The sequence below is a fragment of the Vombatus ursinus genome, unplaced genomic scaffold (genome assembly GCF_900497805.2).
Source record: "Vombatus ursinus unplaced genomic scaffold, bare-nosed wombat genome assembly UNPS02014779.1, whole genome shotgun sequence".
Taxonomy (NCBI): domain Eukaryota; kingdom Metazoa; phylum Chordata; class Mammalia; order Diprotodontia; family Vombatidae; genus Vombatus; species Vombatus ursinus.
Window position 1 is genome coordinate 64,620,102 of NW_020954557.1, and position 25,175 is coordinate 64,645,276.

The window sequence follows — 25,175 nt, forward strand, 5'->3', positions numbered from 1 at the left end:
TGACTCCTAATTATTACCATAATGATTCAGCATTTGTTCATGTGCTGGGTCCTGTATGAAGCTGTTTGAGAATGTAAGCCTTTTGATATTTTTAGAAAATATAATTATTTAAAACTTCACAACATTTTAAGAAACAAGATTAACCTTTCCAGGAAAGGGGCCAAATTCTGCAGATGTCAAATCAAGCAACATTTCCTCGTTTTTATCATTTTCACATCATTTGTAAAAAAAAAATCATAAAGACACTTTATATAGTGATATCACTGCATATTTGTAACTTGTATTTAAAAAGTTAACTCTATAGGGTCATCATTTGCACAGCCCTAAAATAGTACAAACTTTGTGAATGCTTCTTTTAAAGCATAAGCGAAAGCCTCCCGTGATCCTAAATGACAGATAAACTGAAACAAACATTAAATCAAATTTTAAAATGACAAATAATTTAAGGCTCAAGTAACTGGTTAATAATTTTGTAATGCCAATAAACTTAGCATTCTAAGAAAGTAAACATGCAGCAGGACTATTATATTGAACAGAACAATACAATCTCTATCACAAATATATATGTACATGTATATATGTGCATAGGTACACATACATATATGTATATATGTTAACTTAAAATTGTAGTGTGCCCTGAAAGCTATCCACTCATTTGTCTACTATACACTTTAGAAATATAGGGGAGGGTAATACCTCCTTAAATATTTTTCAGAATGTACAATATAAATATAGTTAAGAATCATGCCATAAAACTAAATGTGAAATTTGCACATTATTGCATGCTTGGTGTGATACTACATGCCAGTTAATAATAGCAGGTCCTTTTTGACTTTCCCCCATTACAATTTCCATTTTCTGCATAGTCAGCATTACTTGAGGAGCAATGTTGCCATGGGTACATGGAATACACAGGGAAATGTCACCTTTCTCACAATCTGTCCTATGGAGAGGCTTACTTTATTAGACAAAATTTGGACTACTACTAACTTCAACTTTAAATAATTCCTAAAAGTCTGCTTTTGTTATGTGAATCGATCAGAGTTCATTTTTCTTAATTTGGCTGGAAGGTTCCCTTCCATTCTGGCTGCACCTCCTGACATCTTTTGAAGCTTTGGTGGCAAATCAGCCACTGACTGGCTCATGGGATCAGACAACATCTTTGTGGTTTTAGATACCAGTTTTTCTTCTGAATTGCCAGGAACTGAGCTTATTCGTTGAAGTTTCATGGGTAAATCTCCCAAACTGTAGGCCTTTTCTGAAGTTGTAGAACTCATTCTTAGGAGTTTTTTGGGAAAGTCTTCTCTTCCGGTAATTTTTTGTAACTTCGATGGGAGTTTGGTACTAATGTCATCTATTCCATCTAGACATTCAACAGAATTATTCCTTTCTTTAGTGTTAGTTATGGCTGGTGCTATTAAAGGGGAGGACATCAGAAGCATTTCCTCCTGTTCTTTCACACTGTAAGGTGGGGTGGGGACTTCAAAGGTTGCATGGAACTGGGAATAATCAACTTTAAAGAATCCTTCCTCTAAGGAAATAACAGGGAAAAAGCGGTGACCCCAAAGAACTTCATCTTCAGTGTATGAAGTCCGAGCTTGACAGGTCATCCCTACAAGAAAATAAAAAACAAATAACTTGATAAATGATAGGCAATTAAAAGCACATATCAAACCAGCATGACTCAATAATTCCAATTTACATTATTACTGCAAATCTTTGCTTCCAGAATGTGATTTTTAAGACTGAATGATTGAGTATGTTAGAAGCTTGACTGTATGGATTTTTGCTATTATCTTACCTCATTGCAAGCAAAATGACAGTTATAACATTATATCTATGTGTATATGTACATATGTATATGTAATATATATGAACATTATATCATATAATATATAATCTAATAAAAAAGTAGTTATTTTCTACCTTTGAACGATACCTACTGCATACTTAGTTGTCAGATCCAACTAATCCTGATTTTAAGAGAGAAGATGATTAGTTTTGGGAATCCAGGGTACCCAGTTTACACTTTTCTGGAGAAAAATCGCATTTAAGAATACTAGTCTCCATTAACAATATAAAATTGTGGCTTACAAAATAGAAATGCCAAACATTCTAGAATATATAAAGATGATCACAATAAAAGAAACAAGAACTGTGAAAGTATAGCATTAACCTTATAGTTACCTATGGAAAAAGGAAAGTAAAAATATGTGTATATATATATATATATATATATATATATATACACACACACACACATATATATATATATGAAACTTTTAGAAGCCTAATCTCAATCCAAAAATTAATTCATAAGATGATAAATTCCTTCTACAGGACACAAGACATGAAATTCAACCAAAGGAAACCTACATTCATTCTCTAGATTCTACACAATATTTTAGTACAAAAGAGAAAATGGAACTTGCAGTGACAGACGTAATTTAGGACATACTATGCTGATTCATAAAATGTCCTCTTCTGTTTAAAGGGAACTGACTGTGTTCATTCCTATTATCAGGAACTATTCTATTCTTGATTGTCCATGACACCAGAGACAGGGAAAGCATGGATTAATTAAGATATCTAAAGGTAATGTCTAAATTTCACATCAAGAGATTTTACCTTCTCTACTACAAAGCAACTACAACAATTGCAAAACAGCCTTGTAACACTGGTGGACGGCACTTGACAATTTCTATTTCTTCCTTCCTTCTAGAAGGGGCAGAGATGAATCTCAGAGGCTTTACCTTGTCTCTACTCTGCTTTCTCCCTTCCTCTTGCTGATATGGGGGTTAGATATTTAATCAGCCACAGCCTGTTATAACAATTAGCTTGACTTTGGTATATTGGCGTTACAATTGCCTTCAGATCTATGAAGTTCTCACTGTTATTTTATGGAGCTTATATAAGACAGAAAGTTATTAATACAACTATAGCTCAAAGCCTCAGTTCAAGAAAATTTCTAACATTCAGAGAGAGTTTTGATTCTCTCCTTCCTTGTTCCCCAGAGCAATTCCCTCTGACCCTGGAATCCCTCACCACTTGACGCACTCATAGCTCATCTGACTCGCTGTTTTTATGTCTCTCAAGAGGTATGACTTGATATTCTCAATGAATCAAAATTTACCTTTCATCTAATGTCCCAAAGTTCTATTGTCTCCTCAAATTGATTAAGAGCTTTTCTACAGTTGCAATGAGATTATAGGAAATGACCTTAATATCTAGTTTACTAGATTGATTAATTCAAGTATGTGTGTGTGTGTGTGCGTGTAGGGGGGAAGTATCTTACAGACTGAAGAGACTTTATACAGGTATTAACCAATAGTACAATGACACTAAGAAGTAGCTAAAATACATGAAGCTACTTACAAAACACAATTCATTCCTTGTTATTAAAAAAAAATCACTGATTTGGAAATTAAGGAAATTGGATTCAATCTTAAACTCTGCTATGAGCTAATTCACTGCATGATCTTAGGCAAATCACTTGCCCAGCATTGCTTACAGACTGTCTTTCTGTCTCAACATATCTAAGACTCAGTTTCCTTATCTATAAAATTCAGTGATTTCACTTACTACCTACTTCGTGAGGTTCTTGTAAGGAAAATGATTTCTATTACTCAAAGTATTATATAAATTGTTTTATTATTAACACTGTTTACACCCACTCTCTGCTTGAAAATTTCAGCTGAGGGTAATTGATACCTCTGAATGTAATCCAACTATGTCTAATTGATAGAAAGTTTTTCCTTATATTGAGATGAACCTACTTCTATTATACTCTGCCCCAGATGAATAAAAGTTGACTTTCCATCAGGTATATATTTAGTCCAATTTAAAGAGCTGAACAATGTTTAATGTTTCTGAATATAAATGCTAGGTGATAGAATTCACTTTGGTTCATGGTATTCAAGAAGAATAAGGAAAATGAAAGGAAAACAATAACCACGTAAAGCTTTATCTTCCCTTCTCCTGTCCTTACACCAGAGCACTTTCTAGACTTTACCATGTTCCTTAACTCATCTCTTCCAAACTACAATGTCCTGGGCTATAAAGAGTTGTGACATTAATTCTGAACTTCTTTGAGTACACCATTAAGGTCTCTCCCTCTGATCCCCAGTGAAACCAATGGTGGTGGTAGAATTAGTGGGGAAAGAGGTAAAAACTAGGTGGAAGTTTATGCAAAAAGGCCTGACCCTTACTTGAAAAAACAGTCTTCCATAGCATGTGTATTTTGACTGGGAAATGTTTTGGTTTCTTCAATATATGTTACCTCTCTGACAAATACTCTCTTCCTCCCAATATATTCTCTTGCTTAAAAAATGCTGTCAGTACCCCTACATTCTCCTAGACACTAATGAAGCTACATGTTGTATATTCACAAGTGAACGGGGCATTTCTAAGACATTTGAAATATTTTTTTATTTAAATTAAAAAGAAAGTCCCAAAGCAAAATAAAAGAAAGAAATTACACTCAGAAAATGAGTATGTGGGACTATATAAAAAGAAATCATAATGCTGTCTATTAAATGAGAATGATAGATTAGATCATAGGTATATTGACCTAGATCTAGATGCAATCTTAAGTGTCATTTAGGATAAAGGCTTCATTTAAAGATATTCCTCAATTTTTGCTCCAGGCAACAATGGCTTAAAGGGGTATATTTCAGAAGAGTTGCCAAGGTTGCAAATGTCTGTGTTCATATTTTGAGTGAAATCAGATAACATATTTCAAAAAATATGGGTCTGATTAAATAGGAACTAATACTGAGATTGGGACCAAACAAGGAAAAAAGCTTTTGTCTTGGTATACTTTGCCTGTGACTTTTAAAAGAGTTTCTCAATTGAGATCTCTAAGTCTTCATTATACTTCCACCTGAAGACTCCTTTTATTGATATGCATAAAGAATCAAATGTAGAGAAGGAAGCAATCATTTCTTAAGGTAATTTGGAGATGCTGGCTTAAGAGTATGAGATATATATATTTTTTAATTTTCCAGATTCATTACTTCCACTTTCACTGCTCTCTTGGCCTCTTTGACCTTTGCCCCTACAATCATTGAAGCAGGCATTCAACCTGGGAAAGAGAATCACCAAAAGCCTCCAACAATATCTGGGTTTTCATGCCCTTTACCCTTAACCTTCTTCAACTGTGTGAATGGATGATCCATTTAGGAAATAAGATCATTTAGGGTCCATTACACTAATACTCTAACTGTTGATTTATAACATAAACTTTTGCCTAATAACATTCCCCATATACCATGACTAGCAATATCCAAAATCCTATTGCTGTAATCTTTCTTTTTTTACATGTGTCTGAGCAAAAAAACAAAACAAAAAACCACCCCCAAAAACAAAACAAAAAACCAAAATCCTGGTTTTCTTTTGCTGTCTTCCCAAAGTCCTGTTTTGATTTGGCCACAGCTCTACCTTTCTCAAGTTCCTATTCTCCTCTGCCAACAATGAATCCTCTTAAAAAGCCATGTCCTATTATCAGCAACATCTTTTTCATTCTAGATCTCTTAACTCTGAATTCCTTACATCTCTTGGCATTAACTGGAACCTGACTCTCTCCACCGTTTCCCTTGTTGACTGCTCTCTCCTCCATCTCCAACTCACAGTCAGTAGGAGGATGTAGCAAAATTATTGCACACCACTTCCATTTTAAAATTCTCACTTTACAACCATCATTCCACAAATCCTCTTCTTTACAAGTTTAAGCCACTTGATTTTGTCACCTTGTCCAAAACCATGTCATTTTCTTTTATTACTCTTCCACTTTCCTCCATGACTGTAGCAGTTGGCTTTAGCCCTAAACATGGAACCAGAGCCATTTTTGAAAATAATGTGCAGATGCTGACCTGTTTTCCTCTCTACTCTCTCTTTCTTGGTGACTTCAGTAGTCATACTGATGATGTTCTAACATGCAACATGGTCCCTTAATGCATTAAGCTGTTCAACTCATATGACCTAAATTTCCAACTCTACTTCAGTCACCTAGAGAAATAGTTGCACTTTGCACCTCATTAACACCTGAAACTAATGTCAAAACTCTGAATCTTGAATACTCTTCCTTTCCCACCAAATCGCTATGCCTGAACCTCTTGTTCATGAATGTAATCCATGTCATAACTACTTGAAGAAAAGTAATCAGAGAGGAGAGGGAAGATATCAATTTAAAAAATCACGTAAACTCATCAAAATTACAAAAAATTATTCTTTTACAAGAATAATCCAAAGGAATTTGTATTATTTCTTTCCTATCTATCTTTGGACATTTTTTTCAAATAATTTCATAACTATCTTTAGTGTCTTACAGAATTTTAAGTATACTTTTCTTTGGGCAAACTAACAGAAGATGCTCTCTTCAAACAAATCATGTTTAATGGAGAGGCTTCTCTAGGCATACATTAAAGTTCTACATTACTCCATTTCGTAATTAATTCTCTACTTTTACTCCACATTCCTTCAAGTATTCCTCTCTTGCTTCTGCAAGACTGCAGAAACTCTGAGCTCTGTGAAAGCAAAGGAGAAGAGCTTTTTTGCTTATTTTTTTATGATCTTAAAAAAGTGTTTTTTAGGCCAGGCAGGTCCTTTTACTAAGGCTAGTCAGCACCTCCCTTGCAACTTCTGGCCTTAGAAAATTGCCTGGGGCATAGAGAAGTTAAGTGACTAGCCAGGAGTCACACAGCAATATTTTTCAGAGGAGACACTAGAACTTAGGTCTTTCTAACTCTACAGCTGCCTCTCTTCCCCTTTGAATTAAATAAATGGGACTACAGGTCAATTTGTCTCTTTTCTACATATTTTATATGGCTCCACATGCTCATTTTCTGAGTGTAATTTCTTTCTTTTATTTTGCTTTGGGACTTTCTTTTTAATTTAAATAAAAAATATTTCAAGTGTCTTAGAAATGTCCCCTTTACTTGTGAATATACAACATGTAGCTTCATTAGTGTCTAGGAGAGTAAAGGAGCACTGACAGCATTTTCTGAACAAGAGGATATACTGGGAGGATAAGAGTCTTTGTCAGAGAGGTGACACATATTGAGGAAACCAAAACGTTTCCCAGTCAAGATCCACATGCTACGGAAGACTGTTTTTTCAAGTAAGGGTCAGTCTTTGGGTAGCTATGTGGAGTGAGGAACACCTAAGTTTAAATCTGGCTTGTGATACTTACTAGCTGTCTGACCCTGGGCAAATCACTTAACCTCTTTTTACCTCAGTTTTCTCATCTGTAAATTGGGGAGAATAATAGCACTTGACTTCCAGGGTTGTTGTGAGGATCAAATGAGATAATAATTATAAAGTGCTTAGCATAGTGCCTGGCACATAGTAAGTGCTACAGAAATGTTAGATATTGTTGTTGTTGTTATTAAAACCAAATCATTGTCTCAGAGTCTTATAAAGACAGCACATCTCTTGCTTACCATCTCCCAGAAAAGGAAAGGTAGTAGGTATGAACCAGTTATTACATTTTGGTATGTGTTAGCACTAGAATTAACATAAGTAGTCATTAATACATTGTCCTCCACAGACATCAATTCCTTCCAAAGGCAGATGGGGGTAATGTCTTCATGGAAAGACAATAAGAAGAGATAACTAAGAATTCTATCACCACGGCTACTAAAAAGAAATGTGACACTAAACACACAACACCACTGTGGCGATATGTGTGCAAATTATGGATTGAGAGGCTCATTTGATTAAAATTACTGCATAAGGTCCTTTCACAATCACTAAATACAGTAATAACAATGATGATGATGATTATGACAACTAGAATTTATATAGTTCTTTAAAATTTACAAAAAACTTTACAAATATTTCATTTGATCCTAACAATAACTCTAGGAGGTAGGTGCTATTATTTCTCCATTTTACGAATGAGAAAACTGAGGCATTAGAGTGGTTAAGTGACTTGCCCAGGGTCAGAGAAATCTGAGGCCAGATTTTGAACTCAGGTCTTCCTTACTCTAGGAACATTGTTGTATCCATTGAGCCACTTAGCTGCCCCCATCTATTCTACAGGGCAGGTTATGAGCTTGGATGACTGGGTGAATAGTGGTACCATCAACTTCATTAGGGATAGGCAGATTGAGTGGAAATGAACATACTGAGTTTGAGGTGCCATACAAACATTCATACAGATAAATCCAATCCAACAATACTGGATTTAAAAGAAGAAAAATAAATGGAAGGAACATGCATAGGCATGATAATTGAAAGCAAAGAAGTAGGTGAGATCATCATGAGAGAGTGTAAAGAGGAACCAGAGGGTGGTCACAGACACTTACAGACACTTGAATTTAAGAATTATCAGCAGATTAACAAAGAGGACAGGTCAGAGACTTAGTGGGAGAACTCAGCATATAAAGCATCATATAAACAAGGAAAGAATGAGTATTAAGAAGGAATGAGTGATCCATAGTGTTCAATGGCACAAAGAGGTTAAGGAGGATGAGGCCAAGGAAAGAAAAAAAGGCAGCTAGATTTGGTGTTAAGAAAGTCATTAGCAGCTTAGGAGACAGTTTTTAGGAGAGTGGTGGTGACAATGTCAGATTGTGAGAGTTCAAAAGAGCTAGAGTTGGAAGGGGCCTACCAATCCCTGACGAGGTGAGAATGAAAAGCTGTGAGGGTAGACTGCTCTTTTTTTTTTTTTTTGGCAGTGAAGGAGAAAGATAGGATCATAGTTTGATGAGAGGGCAAAGCCAAAGAAAATTGTTTTTATTTTGTTTTGTTTTGAGGATGCCAGGGATCTAAGAATGTTTGTAGGCAGCAAGAAAAGAATGAGTAAAGAAGGGGTATGATTGATAGAACAAGATTATGGAGAATATGGGCATAGATAGGACTAAGGGTGCAGGTGGAGGTTTTGGCTTTAGTAAGGGGAAAACATTTTTCCTTCTAAGACTGAAAAAGAAGTAGACAAGGATGGCTGATGAAAGTGAGATATTTAGAAGAGTGTTAGTCAAAGGCAACAATAGTTAGAATGTAAAATAGTATGTAAAATCCTATGGCAAACAATCATAGAAGATTATGAGAAACATCACTTAATAGAGAGAAGTAAAGATGAAAATCAGAAAAAAAAAAGCTGAATGAGAAATCCAATAAAGTTATCTCAAAGTCATTTAAAGATGAAATTGCAAAGCAGATCATAGAAGGAAAATGGGGGTGGGAAGGATCTAAATTTATTTATTTTTATTTTGAGGGCAATCAGAACTATGACTTCATCAAATAAGGAGTGTTGAATGAGGAACCCTATCTTCAATTTATAATATAAAAGAATTTTCTAGGATATTAAAGGTAAAGATATGCCCAAGGTCATATAACCACTTTGTATCACATTAGAAACTGTACTCAGTTTTTATTTAATCCAGGTCTATCCATTAGGCCATGCCACCTCTCTGCAAACACTTTTATAAGAAAGCCTTTTGTCCATCAAGAACCATATCTGAATACTTTAACAGATCCAGCTGTGCTTACAGAGAAAATAGAAATGGCACTAAAAACAAAACAACAACAAAAAAAGGGGAAAGTGGCTCAATTAGACCAAGTGTACATAGAATAGAGCCATGCAGGAGGTACCTATCTACCTACCTACCTACCTTCCTCTTGGGTAGATAGTACAAATGAATGAATTGGGATCAGAATAAATCAAGAAGAACACGCCAGACTAGATTGCTTTTAGAAAACTGTAAAGCTCATTTGGTGACTGCTAGTTTCTTCCAGAAACAAAAACCCATCTTTTAGATACTAACATCCTACTCAAATTGTTCAGCTGCAAAGCATGACACACTACTATTTCCAAAGAATTAAAAATGAGTATCAATGAGACAGCAGTGGAGAGGCAAATGGTGGAAATGAGCAAGTTGTAATGTAAAACAAATAAGAGATTTTGAAGAAAATTTAAACTTAAGTAAATGATATCATCAGGGAAATATATGATTGAGGAAAAAAAAAAAAAAGATTGGTAAGTCGTATGACCAGAGCATGGATAAATTAGTCAACGGAAAGCCTGTGTGCTCTAATAATATTGTTGTGACGCAAAGAAAAAACAATGAAGATCTCAGTAAACTGAGTGGAACCTCTGTGACAAATTTGTGGAAAGAGTTGGAAAGGAAACACATAGGTTGTGCAGGCACAGATGTGTTGTAATCTGTACCACAGGAGAGAAAACCTGTATCAGTGATATCAAATTGAATATCTGAATATTCTTTAAAGGCATTTACTTTTAGTAATTCCGGTTTCTGAAAGTAATTTGGTAAGGACGAAAGACAGGAAATGTTCTCAAAGATGGAATCAACAGGTTTCATCTGAAGAGTACTCCTTGGATAAACAGTTCTGAATTAAAATTTAAAGGAAGAATGGACATATATTGACCAAGAGAAAGGAAGAATTTTTGCATCAGAGAGTGGGTGGATTAAATCATTTAAAATAATTCCATGGAATAAAAATGTGCAGGCATGCATGTACATCTATATTTACATACATATACATATATAAAAAATTTGGAAATCTCTACCTGTGCATGAAAATATTTCTGGCACTTGCAAGTCTATACATTAAAGGAATTACTGGAAAATTGGACAGTGGGAATATATTCATCTGAAAAATCAGATGAGAGAAAGGAATTAGAGCACCTGGTAGAGCTTTACAAAAAGGTTGAATAAAAAACTATTTTTAGATCTAGAAACAAATACTGATTTAAATAGTGGTTATTATGAAGATGAAGCCAAATTTGTTATATTTCCAGACCACTGTGAATTTTCTTTACCAAATATAGCACAGTTATCTTCACTGGTGACACATGGCTATAATGCAGCCCTCATTTTAAAAATTTTGTATAGAACAGGGCACCCATGGGAAAATGAATTACAAGTTTCCAAATGTATCAATTATCTTTCTCAGCTAGACTATGATATCATGATTCTATTAAGGCAGGGCTTCTTAACTTGGACCTGGAAGAATCTGTGGATAGACTTCAGGGGGTCCTTTTACTCTTTTTGAGAAAAGAAATTACATTTTCTTTTACTTTTAACTATAATTTAGCGTTCACTTTAATTATTAAAAACAAAACAGAACTTTATTCTGAGGAGTCCTTAGGATTCACCAGACTGCCAAAGGGATCCATGAATCAAAAAATATTAGGAATTCCCTGTTTTAAGGTAAGAGGCAGATGGGGGAAATGAGGATTTATTTGCTATAAAACTAGTCTTGCAAAGATGCTGATTCCCTCAGCAGTAACAAACTTTCCATACCTTCCTATAGTTCTTTCCCCTACCACCCCACCCCAAGAATAATGGGTAAACTCCTTGAGCCTGAGACTGTTTAATTTGAGTCTCTGTGTCCACAGTGATTAACACTATGCCTTTCTCAACTTTGGAACTTACTAAATATTGGATCTGGATGGGATACTTTATTTTTAATTATATGTAAATTCTGTTCTAATGCCTTATATTTTACATAGAAGAGATGCATGATTTCAAAGGCTGTAACAGAGTAAGCTCTGGCAGGTTCTCACAAGCTGGAAATGGCTCAAGTAAAGCCAAGTAGTAAACTATATCTCTGTTGCCCAAAAGCCAGACTTAGCTAGATTCATGGAGGCTCATCAAAGATTTGGTCTCTGGCTGATGACTTTGTAAGAGAGCTTGTTAACTTGTGTTTGTGTCCTCAGAGTATAACTAGTACATAAAAGGCATTTAATAAATGCCTGTGTGTTTTATAAATGAAAGAATGAATGACTAAATAAATAAATATAGACAAAAAAATAAAAGTGATCATTGAGTGATCACATTTTAGCCACACCATCTGCTAAAGAGAGGTTATATTTATACAGGTGTAGGGAGTACACCAATTAAACTGCAAGTGTGTGTGGTAAGGGGACAACAAGGTAGGGTCACTTAGCTTTTGAAAACAAGTTCAGGTGGGGGCAAAGGAGAGCAGTTGAGGGGACAGAAGTAATGTTGAAGCTCCACTGCTTCTGCCTGACAGAAAGGTTAAATGCCTAAACTAATCTCATGTGGACAAGATCAGTGTAAGTTAAGGTTGTTGATTGCTAGGTTTTACTAACTGGGAAATGGTCAATTACTACCCTAATGTTTGGGAGGTAAAAGTGGTTATTGATGGTTATAATATATAAGCAACTGAAGGAAATAACCAACCACTGAGGTTTGTAAAAGAATAAAAAAAGGGATTAAAAAATTCAAAACCTGTGTGATACTGGGGTCCTAGAAGTTAACAGCCCCTTTTCTTAGTGTCTGTTTCCTTTTCTCTAAACATTTTAAAATATGATTTAACATAATGCATAAAACAATTATATGAAATGTAGATCTTGCTAAAATCAATTATGGTATCATGGTAATTATACTGAGCACTTTCCCCAACCTTGTTCTTCACAGCTGCTCATTAGATGTAGATACACAGACACCAAATATTTCCAACCAGGGCCCATCAACATCAGATTTTTGAGATCTGATTTCACCTAGGGATCTCATTAGTAAATGAGTGTTTGTAATCAATATATCACTAATGAATACAGCAGCTTTGGAAATTAAATAAAGCTTAATTGTCTATGGCTGCCAAACTGTACTTTGGTAACAAATATTTTAAAATGTTCTTTTAAAGAATAGAACTGAGTTTCTTGTGATTAAAAAAACAAACACCAAAAATATTCTCAAAAACATGAATAGTGTTATTTATATAAGGAAGCTACAAAGTTAGATATAGTACATGATGAGTTTTCTTTAGGGATACAGATTTCAAAATTACATATACAAGTGTGACTCATTTCCTGTAAAAGAACTCATGTTTAAATTCCTAAATATCACCTAAATTTTGAATAAATGCATTTGGATTCTTTTATCCAAGCAACAATATAAAAACTTGTCCAAATGGACAACACAAAAAATACTACGACTGTTTAGTGAAAACCATTAAACCATGAGATGTTGCCACTAGAAACAGTACTTTATTTTTATCTCTAAATTGAGAAATATTTTATTTTGATAATACCTGTAATTCACTGATCCATGGACTTAAAACATAAAATACTGATTGCATTAAAATATTTTACTATTGCTGTGTTCCAAAGGAAGCATATTTTACTCCCTTTTCTCCCCATATTTACTGCCTACATCACTGAAGATTGCTCTACTAAGCTTCTAGTTAATCTCTTTCCCTTAAAGTCTTTCTTCATTTTCAATTGACCAAATCAAAGGGATTTAATTAGAATAAATGTAGACAACACTGAAATTTCTTCCTTTCACTTTCAAGATATCCTTCAACCTAGTTATTATATAGTTATATAATCTCTTTTGAGAATCTTTTGAACTCTATAATTAATTATGCATATGTAACCCATACTATGAATATGTCTAGTCTGTCTAACATAGAGCTTCTTGTGTCCCCTACCACATGGGTGGGGTAATCTCCTTGACTGGCTGTCTGTTTCTTTAAAAGTATTGAGATCACGCTGCTTTTTCTCTTTTTCCACCATTTCTTCTGTGTTTCTAGTTTCTGTGCTCAGTGTAGACTTTGACACCATGAAGAGCCTGGGATGTTTGTTTTTGTTCAGTGTTGTGTGTTCTCAGTTTCACTTGCTGGAGGTGATTCTCAAAGGTCCAAAAGCTTGAATTATGGAGACTTTGGAGCCAGGATTGTTGGCAGGACAATTCAGTCAGCTACCCTACTATGAAAGCACTGAGAAGCCAGAGTGCTTGGAGCTTGAACTCCACAAGTTTTAGACTTGAAATTGTGCTTTAAGGGAACTGAGCTAAGCCATGAACCTAATCCCCTTCCCCTTCCCAGAGACTGAAGTGATATAGGGAGGGGGAAGGAGTCTATGTATTTGTGATTCTCTTTTGAAGTAAATATTATTCTTTGAAAAAGCTGTATTGCTACATTATCAGTGTACTCGTACTGTTTACAGGAAAAAGTAGAGCAGTACAAATCTAGTTCTTAATCCATTTTTTGCCTACGTCATGCCACTCTGTTTAGCTGTTTTCTACCAGTAATTAAAAAAAGACCAGTTGTTTAGAATGCTATCAGTTTAATCTCAAGTTATTAAGTCTGTCCTTCAGATTGATCTATATTCTATATTATGCTCTATTTTCAATCATTACGACATGTGTGAAGATCTACTGAGCACAAGAATAGACAATCCTCATTCACCATGTCTATCCTTGTCCAAATAATCGGATCTTTGGCTTGTTGTACTGATACTGTGAATTCTTAATTGGCTGCTTATGGTCCTATGGGATCCAAGCTATTAGGCAGTTCATCTTACAACATGATTTGTACAGCATCTTTTCAAAATAAAGACTTCCTCCAATACACGTCAGTCACCTCAATCTTCTTATCGTTCTGTGGCAATATATTGAGCAACATGTGCAGAGCTTTCCTCCCTAAAAAAATTTATTTTTTAAAAATTTAAAAATCTCACCTACTTTTGAGATATAACTAGTATAAAATCTAATTGCTACTCCAGGTTTGTCCTTTACCACCTTTCACTTAGCTGAACTAATATTTAGTATGTATATTCTTTAAAGAAAAATCATATTGTGCTTTTGATCCTCTTCCCCAACTAAAACAAAATAAAAAACCTAAAACGTGCATATGCAATATTTAAATAACTTAAAGCTTCTGGCAAGATTCCCTTTAGAATGCTGGTGCAATGGGGAATGAATGTATCATTCCTAGAAGTAGTGATATTTTACCTATTTAGTCGAGATCTTTATTGAACTTTGGCCTATTCTGGTTTAGTCAGTGATTTTAATAGTCAAAAGTTTGGGGATACATTCAAACCAAATATATATGCCCTATTATTTACACACAATTGATCTTCCAATGTACACTCAGATACAAGTTTTCTGTTATTTCTCATCAAGCACACAGAACGAGCTTTCCTTTTTTATGTAGATAAGAAAGACATAAAACAACTCAGTATACGTATTTATATTTGAATTATATAGTTTTTTTTAACTTAAGAAAAAACCTTTAGTTGAAAAGCTTTTGTATTAGAACTTTTAGTGGTGGTGTCTCCAGATATGCATCGTGCAAAAAGTTAGACTTGGAACTCAAAAAACTTCAATGAACAATGGCCAGAAGAAGAAAAGTAAGTCTGTCCAGTGATGCAGGGGTGGAGGGAAGAAGAAATTGAGAAAGGCCATATTGGAAAATTCTAGCTTCATTATTTATTTGACTGAAAAACTAATTTAAAGTGTCTTCCTTTACATCATTTTCAATTCTAATCTCATTCCTGGAGTCAACTCAAAGCAAATGAAGCTTTTTTTCACCATGTTCTGTTTTTAGTAATTCAATATAGCCAGTTTTCCTAAAACTTAGGCGATAATCAATAATCATACACATTAATTAAGTGCCTACCAAGTGCCAGGCATGGTGCTAAGCACTGGGAATACAAAAAGAGGTAAAAATATTCTCTGCCCTCAAGCAGCTTACAATCTAAGACAAGCAAGCAAGCAAATATATACAAAGCAAATTACATACATACACAGAAACACACACACACACACACACGACAAAAAAGAAATAGTTAACAAAGGAAAAGACACCAAAGTTCAGAAGGGTTGGGAAACCCTCCAGTAAAAGATGGGATTTTAGGGGCAGCTAGGTGGCACAGTGGATAGAGCACCTGCCCTGGAGTCAGAAGGACCTGAGTTCAAATTTGGCCTCAGACACATAATACTCACTAGCTGTGTGACCCTGGGCAAGTCACTTAACCCCATTACCTAGCAAAATAAAAACAAAAAAGATGGGATTTTTGCTGAGATTTAAAGGAAGCCAAGGAACTCAGTAAATGAAGTAGAGGAAGAAGCATTCTAAGCATGGGGGACAGCTAGAGAAAATGATGAAGTCGAGAGATGGAGCGTCTTGCTTGTGGAACAGCCAGAAGTTCACTGTCACTAAATGAAAGAATATATGTATAGAAGTAAGGTGTAAGAAAACTGGAAACCCAGAAAGGGGTTAGGTTATAAGGGGCTTTAAATGCCAAACAGCATTTATATTTGATCCTGGGGACAATAGGAAACCATTGGCGTTTACCGAGGTGGGGCTGGGGGGATGACATGATTGTATTGGCGCTTTAGGAAAATCATTTTGGCAGCTGAATGGAGAATGAATTGGAGTGGGGAGAGACTGGAGGCAGGCACATTCATCTGCAGGTTATTACAATGATCCAGGTGTGAGGTGATGATGTCCTGTACCAGAGTAGTGGCAGTTTCAGAGGAGAGGAGAAATATTTGAGATTTGCAAAGGTGAACTTGACAGGCCTTAGCACCAAATTGGATTTGGGGGGTGAGAGATAGTGAGGAGTCCAGAATGATTCAAGTTGTGAGCCTGAGGGACTGAAAGGAGGTGTTGCCCTCTATGGGAACAGAGAGGATAGGAGGGAAAAGTTTAGGGGGTAAGATAATGACTTCTGTTTTGGATATACTGAGTTTCAAATTTCTACTAGACACCCAATTTAAGCTATCTGAATGGCATTTGGAGATGAGAGATTAAAGGTCAGCAGAGAGGTTAGGACAGAATAATTAGATTTGAGAATATTTAGTTCAGAGGTGATAATTAAATCTACTGGAGCAGATTACCAAATAAAGTAGCAGAGAGGGAGAAAAGAAGAGAGCCCAGGGACACCAGTGGTTGTGTGTGTGATCTGAAAGAGAATCCAGAAAAGGAGATAGAGAAGGACCAGTTAGATAGTATGAAAACCAGAAGAGAAATGTATCTCAAAAATCTAGAGAAGAAAGTATCAAGGAAAAGAGCGTAATTAAAAATGTAAAAGATTGCAGAGAGGTCAAGGAGAATGAAGGCTGAGAAAAAGCCATAGGATTTGGCAACTAAGAAATCATGATAGCAACTAGGCACTGCACATAGGCCAACTGCACTATAAGATGCACATTTTGTAGCTAATCATTCCACCTGTCTTTCGCTGGCATAAAATTCACCTGTATTTTCTGTCCATAAAACATTTCCTAAATTTCATCTCTCCTCAATGATACAGGTATTTCAAATGCCCATATAATGTGCTGTTTTTTTGTTTTCACCATGTTGCATCATATGGATTCACATTTTAAGTGCCAACTCCCAGTACTTAGTATGGTGCCCAGGGCTTAGCAAAGCCCTGCTGAAATGCTTAACAAAGTAGATGTTTAATCGATGTTTATTGCTCAATTGACTTTCTAAGCAACATTCTTGCAATCTTGTTTTAAAACAATAAAAAAAAAAATCCTTACAGCTATGTGTTTTTTTTAAACTTTAAGGATTTGTTATTTTTGTTGGTCTCCATATGCCTCCATATACCTATGCAAATTACCATCCCTCTATAAATTAGTAGACAGTCTTTGAGGATTGCTATGGCTGAAAAATGGATTGTCTTTTGACTAACCTGACAATGAATCTCTCCAAACTTAGTGGGCCATATCCCTGGAATGAAACTATAGAGGTAGTATGTGGACCTCTACCTGAAGCTTCCTAGCTTGGCAGAGTATGCCAGAGCTTTGCAATGCACTGGAAGAGCCCTCAAGGTCATATCTATACCACGACAAAACAAACAGGACTTTAGTGGAGGACATAAATATATAAATATTATTGTTCCTGTTTTGCAGGATGTTGAGGGAATATTTGGCATACTGGATGGAATGCTGTACTTGGAGTCAGGCAGATGAGTTTGAATCCTTCTTCTGATATTTTAATAGCTATGTGACCTTAGGTAAATCACTTAATCTTTTTGAGATTCCAGTAATAATAGTCATAATCATGATGATAACAACAACACTAACATTTATATAGTGCTTACTATGTTCCAGGCACTGTGTTAAGTGCTTTATATTTTTTATCTCATTTGATTTCATAACAACCCAGGAAGGATGGAACTAGTATTATCTTCATTTTTACAAATGAAGAAACTGAGGCAAACAGATGTTAAGTGACCCAGGGTCACATAGGTACTAAGCAGCTGAGGCCAGATTTGAGGTTTCTTGACTCAAGGGACAGCATTTTATCCACTGTGCCACCTAGCTACCCAGAATGACCTCACAACTTACTAACAGAATAAAAAAGTGTGTATTTGTTGTTGTTGTTGTTGTTTTTCAGTAATTATGATGAATGAATTTCATCATCAATTGGCCAGACTACTGGCCATGAAACTAAACAAAACAAAACACACAGTGCCATATACATCTGCAGTTATGATAGAGCGATGTAAGAGAAGGCAGAAACCATGTGTTGTCTCCCCCATTAGAAGTAAGCTTCTTGAAAGAAGAGACAGTTATACATTTCTATTTGTATCCCTACCACTTAACACAACGCTTTACTCATGTTGTTGTTCGATGGTTTGCCGTTTCCTTTCTCAATCAATTCAGGGTATCTATTCTGTCAGGCAATCAGAGATTAAGTAACTTGACATGGTCACAAAGGTAGGAAATGTCTGTGGCTGGATTTGAACCCAAATCTTCTTGACTTCAGGACTCAGTGTGATATGTACTGTGTCACCTAGAGGCCTAAGCAACTCTGTAAGACTTTTCCACTAAGTTATTAGTGAATTATGATCTGCATTGGTTGAGAAGTTTCCACATCAAGCAAATGAAAGATCAGTGAAGTGTGAAACACAAAATAAAAGCATTGTGGCTTCTTCTAAAACTGAGGTTTTCATTTCACCAAAAGTTGTAAAGAAATTTAATTTGAACAAAACGTCATTTCAATATCTCTGATCATTGTGCTTTTATTTATTCTGGTATTCCATCAGTCTCACAACAACATCACAATACTCCATCATACCCCCAGAGAATATTTCCTTAAGGTAGCAATTGTTTTTTTTCTTTCCTAAGACTTGATTTATAGATACTGAAGCATCACAATGGTTACAGTGATAACACAATTCAATAGGTTTTGAGGACCAGATCTATTCTATCAAGCTTACATCAGGACAGATTTTTTTTTTCACATGGTGAAAACATAATAATGAACTCCCGGCTTATAAAAACAGAACCTCTTTCAGCATAGGCTGGAATTTAATTAGATCTGAAGACATTATCCCTAGTCACTGAAAAGAAAACCTTTTAAAAACCTTGACCCAAGCAAACCACAAATGTCAACTTTTCCCAAGTATTACAAAATAAATTTAAATAAACACTTTAGTCTAATCTGTGTTTGGTAAAGATTTCCAAAATTTCAATTTTGCAGAGCCATCATAAGCAACTTCCTATTAGATAAGATGGGAGTGGGAAATGGAACATAGAGAAAAATAAGGGGAGAATGAAAATGCTCTAGGTTTTTGCTCCCTTGTGTTTCATCTTTGAGCCTGAGCATAACTCAAGAAACATGTTCCTGCTCTCATGGCAACTGCTATTGAAAGTAATAGCGAAATATGAGAACTGAACGTTCAGGTAGGGAGAAAGTTGATGAAGCAATTGCTTAAAATATACATCATGCCATCTTGTGGTGCCTTGATCTTGGGTGAGTCAAACAAACTTTTGATTTGACTTTTTTAAAGTAAAGCTACAATTTTCTCCTTGAAAAAATCCTTCTCATGTGTTCAGCCAAACTTCATTTATACTTTCCTGGGCAATCATTTGGATCCTACAAACTTCTTACAAGGCTGGGAAGGAGGAGAGAAGATAAAAATCGAATAGTAATCACTCATGTCATTTATCTTTCCTACAATATCTGCCAAAAGGCTTCCTCCTCCATTTCAGAATGATAACTTCATCTTTTGATTTTCAACAAAATTGGTTTTAATCACCTAACTAGAGTTTTATTTTTATTTTGTTGATTGATTTTTTTAAACTGTCCTTAAACCATTTAGATGAAGAACAAAGACCCTCTTATTCACTCATTTCAGCATTATTTAAATAAACTTATGAATGGCTTTTGAATATATGTTTTCAGGCTAGAATTATATATTGATTGTTAAAACTTAAAATAGAGGGTTTTTTTTTTAGAGGCACCATAACTTCCACTTTTTGTGGCTGCAGTATCAGTCACAAAAAACAAAAACAAAAAAACTAAATATATGAGTGCTAAATAAAAAGAACACCAAATTGGAAAAATAGACAGAATGCTAATATACTCTCCCTTCAAAATTCTATGCTTATGCCTCATCATAGAGGTCTCTAGAAACTATAGTGTATCAAAAATCTTAGTGAAGTTTTTAGCACTCAGACTTTTGGGTCACCCTGTATAACAGTGGAACTCAAGAACTGGCTGGGCTTAACAAATTGGAAAAACTCTGAAGGAAGGTCTGGTGACAAACTGTACCTATGTAATCTGTGGACTAGACCTGCTACAGAGAAGTTCAGGACCAGGTTGACCATAAGATGATGAAGATTTTGGCTAAAGTAACTTTTTAAGACCATCTGCAAAGTTTTCAATAAGTTATGATTTTGCATAACTAACAAAATCACAGATATGTGAAACACTGTACTGAATGCAGGTGTGCCTATATACCCAAATACATTTGGTTTTAAAAGCTCAATTGGAAATACGTATCTGTGCATAAATATGGGAGTATGTGTGTGTATGTATATGAACTTTATATATGTCACTAGATCTTTTAAAATAAATATCTACTTATTGCAGATAAATGTGTACTTCATATACACAGTAGGTTTTATTTAAACCTGTGTGTGGGTATGTGTATGTGTATAATTTAAGTTTGATTTTATTTACACACATACATCTTATGGAAGTGCTAAAGAGATACACGTGTGTAAACATACATAATTATACATTATTTTTTAGGTGCTCTTTTTCTCTCCCTTCTTCCATATACGTGTGTGTGTGTGTGTATGTGTGTGTTTGTGTCTGTGTCTGTGAATGTGTGTGCAAAATCAAACTTACAAAACAATGAATGGACAATTTAACATGTTATGGATCAATACCATAAAAAAATGTAAATACATAGATTTGACATCTGCAAAAATCTCTTTATCTGCAGTAGCAGATAAACAGAAGAATTTATATTGAGAAAGGGTTTATTTTCAAGAAGCAAATGATAGGTTCTCTCTAGTATCTCCATATGTCACAAGGAATTGTAATTGAGAGTTCCTAGTTAAAATTAAGAGGTCTTCGCTGACTATCTACATCTTGACACATATATGCTACATTATTATTAGGCCCCCAAAGAAGAAATGTAACTTTATACAGAAAAAAAAAATCATTTATGTTAATATCTTGCTGTGAAAACACTTCAAAGTCAAGTAAATTTAATGATGATCTTTTGCTTCCTAAGGGTACTCTACAGAAATGTTCTAAATCTGAAATTTTAATGCCCAAAAGACAACATGCTTTTGATATTAGATTTATGTCATTTTCTAGTTCTAAATAAATGGTATTTTGGGTTGGAAACCCAAACATATCCATAGGTAAAATATAAGTTCCTTGATGGTTGAGGCTGTTTCGTTTTTGGCTTTTCACCTCCAGTACCTTTGGTAGGTATTTGATCAATGTTTGTTGAGTTTAATTGAATATTGATTTGGATCTGAAATACCCTCACCCCATATGCCTTCACTATTTAACATATTGATAGTAAAGACAAACCTGTTTAAGCTGTTAGAGACTAAAGGACAATGGTATAAGCGTCTAATCGTTCCAACTCAAATGATAACTCATCTTTAAAAAGTGATAAAGATGTGTCATCAATTTGCTTAATTTTAAGGTGCTATTTGTGATATATAGGTATGTACATATGTATATACACATACATGTGACATTTTATTATAATGATTTGTCTTAAAGACTTTTCATTTGGAAAATACTGAACTGTAAGAAATTTCCTGACTACAAACTATTTTACAGTGTGTGAGTTATATTGTGGTTATAAATTATTTACTCCTTCCGTATATTAACTGGAACTCTAACAGAGAATTCCTTTATATTCTGTCTCACACCCATACTTTTTTCTTTTCAATAGAGCAAGATAATGATGATAATAATGAGAATTGGTAACTCACAGGAGATTCTCACAGCAGAAAATATGTATCTGAAATTTCAGATCTCTTTTCAAATGTAAAGCAATCATTTTCTGTTATCCCATCATGTTCAAGTATACACATAAGATTTACCTGTGTGTCCATGTATATTTACATAGTGCTTTCTATTTTACAAAGTATTTTCCCCACAAAAAAATCTTGAGTACTAAGTGATACAAGTATTATTATTTTTGTTTTACAGGTCAGGAAACTGAGGCAGAGGTTGTTATATGATATGGGGCAGCTAAACAGTGGTACATCAGATAGAGCACTGGGCCTAGAGTCAGGAAGATCTGAGTACAAATCTGGTCTCAGATACTTTCTAGGTGTGTGGTCCTGGGCAAGTCACTTAAATTGTTTTTCTCAATTTCTTCTACTGTAAAATGAAGTTAATAATAACAACTACCTCCTAGGGTTGTTATAAAGATCAAATGAGATAATTGTAAAATGCTCAGCACAGTGCCTGGTACATAGTGTTATATAAATGTTTTGTTGTTGTTGAGTCATTTTCAACCCTTTGTGACCCCATTTGGTGTTTTCTTGGAGGAGATACTGGAGTGATTTGCCACTTCCTTCTCCGGCTCAGTTTACGTGAGGAAACAGGGTGAAGTGACTTGCCCAGCGTCACACAGCAAGTAAATGTCTGAGGCTGGATTTAAACTCAGGAAGATGAGTCTTCCTGACTCCAGGTCCAGCACTCTATCCACTGCACTACTTAGCTGTCCTGTATAAATGTTAGTTAGCTCCTTTATTGTTGTTATATCATCATCATCATCATACATTATCACATCACTAGTAAGCAAAAGAGTTGGAATTTAACCCCAGGTTCCCTAACTCTAAATATACCACCCAGTTTTCAAATTTCTCTCTTAGAGACATAGTAGATCATGTTAACTCTCATTACTTTAGAGCAGAGAAGTCTGTTACTGTTCAATGACCTGATTTTATGGCCACTTGCTATTGCAAGCACCATAGCTTGGGTTGGTATCTTTTAAGGACATCCACATCCACTTTACTTTAAGGTACAAATTTCCCATCATCTAATACTCTGCCCACATTCAGATAAAGATCAGATGAGAAGAGGTTCACTGAAACAGCAGAGGGTGAGAACTCAACATGCAGACTGAAACAGATCATCTCATGCCTATCAGCAGTTCATTTAACCACTAGTGGGGAGGGTCACTAAACAAATATTTATGGGTTATAGGCAATGATGAAATGGATATTTGAAACATGTCAAATTGCATCATTCTCCCTGCTTTAAAGGCAAAACTCCATCAGCTGAAGGAGTGAACACAGAGATACCCTAGAAACATCAGAGCCTTTAGCACCTAAAATTCCAATTCAAAATGAGTCTCAGTTTAGAGAGTGAAAGAATAGAAACAAACAGCAGGGGAAATGATAAAGGGCTCTTAAATAAAGCACTAATACTCCAGAGATGAAACAATTTATTTATTGTTCAATTACATTACATGATTACTTTGTTAACATAACTTTGGTGAGCTCTGGCATTCATTTTAGAAAGCTCTATGACAATATAATTTACTCTTAACCTTTTATAGTAATATCATTCCAGATGTTGAAGTTTATCTGGACAAAATCACTGAAGTTATCTAAGGGAAAAAAAAAAACCAAAACAAAACTATTCTTAAAAAAAAAATCAAACTGATCAGACACCCTGATATTTGTGAACTAATTTTTTTTTTAAATCCATATCTGGCAAGGAAAGAAAAAATGCATGAGGGTATGCACTCTGTTTTGCAACTCTTACTATGCTCTAAAGTTCATTAAGTTTTCATTATTTCTGAAAAGCACTGTTCGTCCCAAGTACCCATTTTTTGGGACAATTTAAAACTTACTTGTATTCTTATATTTCCTGTTTATGTTTAAATGGACTTTCACATTGTTTCAAATCAAAGACAACAGCAAAGTTCACTTTTTTTATTTTTTAAATCTCCTTTTGGCAGTCATTCAAATTGTGTGTGCATGTGAGTGTGTGTGTTTGTGTGTGTGTATACACACATTAGCAAGTTTGGAAGAGAGCTTGAATAAATAACTGCAACCTAACATTTTTTCCTACTTCATCTTTTTATGGTAAAAATGTCATGGACTCCTTCATCCATCCAGATCCCCTCATTCTGCAGTTCTGTTATATTACAAATAAAATTTTTATCATTCTATGGTACTAGTTCTGAATATTCTTTCAGTTTTGGCATGAAAACACCATAGTATATTAACAAATACAAATATATTGTGTGTTAGCATACATAGTGATCTTGAAGGTCCATTCCTAATTTAAATTTCCATTATTCTAAGTATTTGTAGAGGAGGAATGAAAAATGCCTAAAAACTAGACAAGTATGGATATATTTAAATAAGTCTTAAAAATGAAATAAATTTTTCTTATGTAATAAAAGCCAACTATTGAAAGGTTGAACTAGCAAAAATCATTCAAAACTACATGTAAGTTCTTATCTTTTTAAGGAATTATTATAATCTAGTTTGTTCACAACCAAAAGGATAAATAACTTAAGAAAAGAACCAAAAAGCATCAAGCATCTAATAACAGACTGTATCTATGGGATACAAATGGTGACTATCTGTAACTGCTTTTTCAGAAGGGAAATAATATAGATCATCTGAAAAATTATGCTAAAACACAATTCAAGTCATGACGCAACCTGGATTTTCTCCTGGGGCTGTCAAAGTGACAAAAGATCTGTCTAAAATAATTTTGTTAATGTAGTGAAACAGGATCCAGAAGCAAAATTCCTAATAGGCCTAGTGACCTCAAGGGGGAAGTTTATCTTTTAAACTTTTGAAGATAATTTTTATACTTCTGAATACAATTTTTATATAATATAAATTATATTAAGGAAAAGCACCAATGCAAACCTATCTATTCCTCTAAAGGGGTACAGCAAAATCTTAGGAGTAAGGAGGAATGGGAAAGGAAGAGAAGAAAAATGTCTACTTTGATCAGTGGAATCTAGTTTACTTGACTGTGTAAGCCGTATAAGAGAAAATTAATCGACCAAGAAAAAAAAAAGGTAAAGGCTATATAAAAATAGCAATACATTTCACTGAAATTTTAACTTTTAATCCAACTCCTTCTTGCATACAATTTGAATGTATCTTATGATGAGTTTAGTTTTTATTTTTTTTTGTATGACTGATTTTTAT

General features: G+C 34.7%; 1 protein-coding gene across 1 annotated transcript in view; it reads right to left on the bottom strand.

Annotated features, from left to right (window-relative positions):
- Window positions 1-1,023: 1,023 nt before the first annotated feature.
- The window catches only part of LOC114045933 (G protein-activated inward rectifier potassium channel 1), a 197,891-nt gene continuing 173,739 nt past the window's right edge, over window positions 1,024-25,175 (bottom strand). Inside the window, exon 3 of the mRNA XM_027866145.1 lies at window positions 1,024-1,612. Within this exon, the coding sequence (XP_027721946.1) occupies window positions 1,026-1,612 (587 nt within the window). The 3' untranslated portion in view covers window positions 1,024-1,025. The remainder of the gene's footprint in view (window positions 1,613-25,175) is intronic.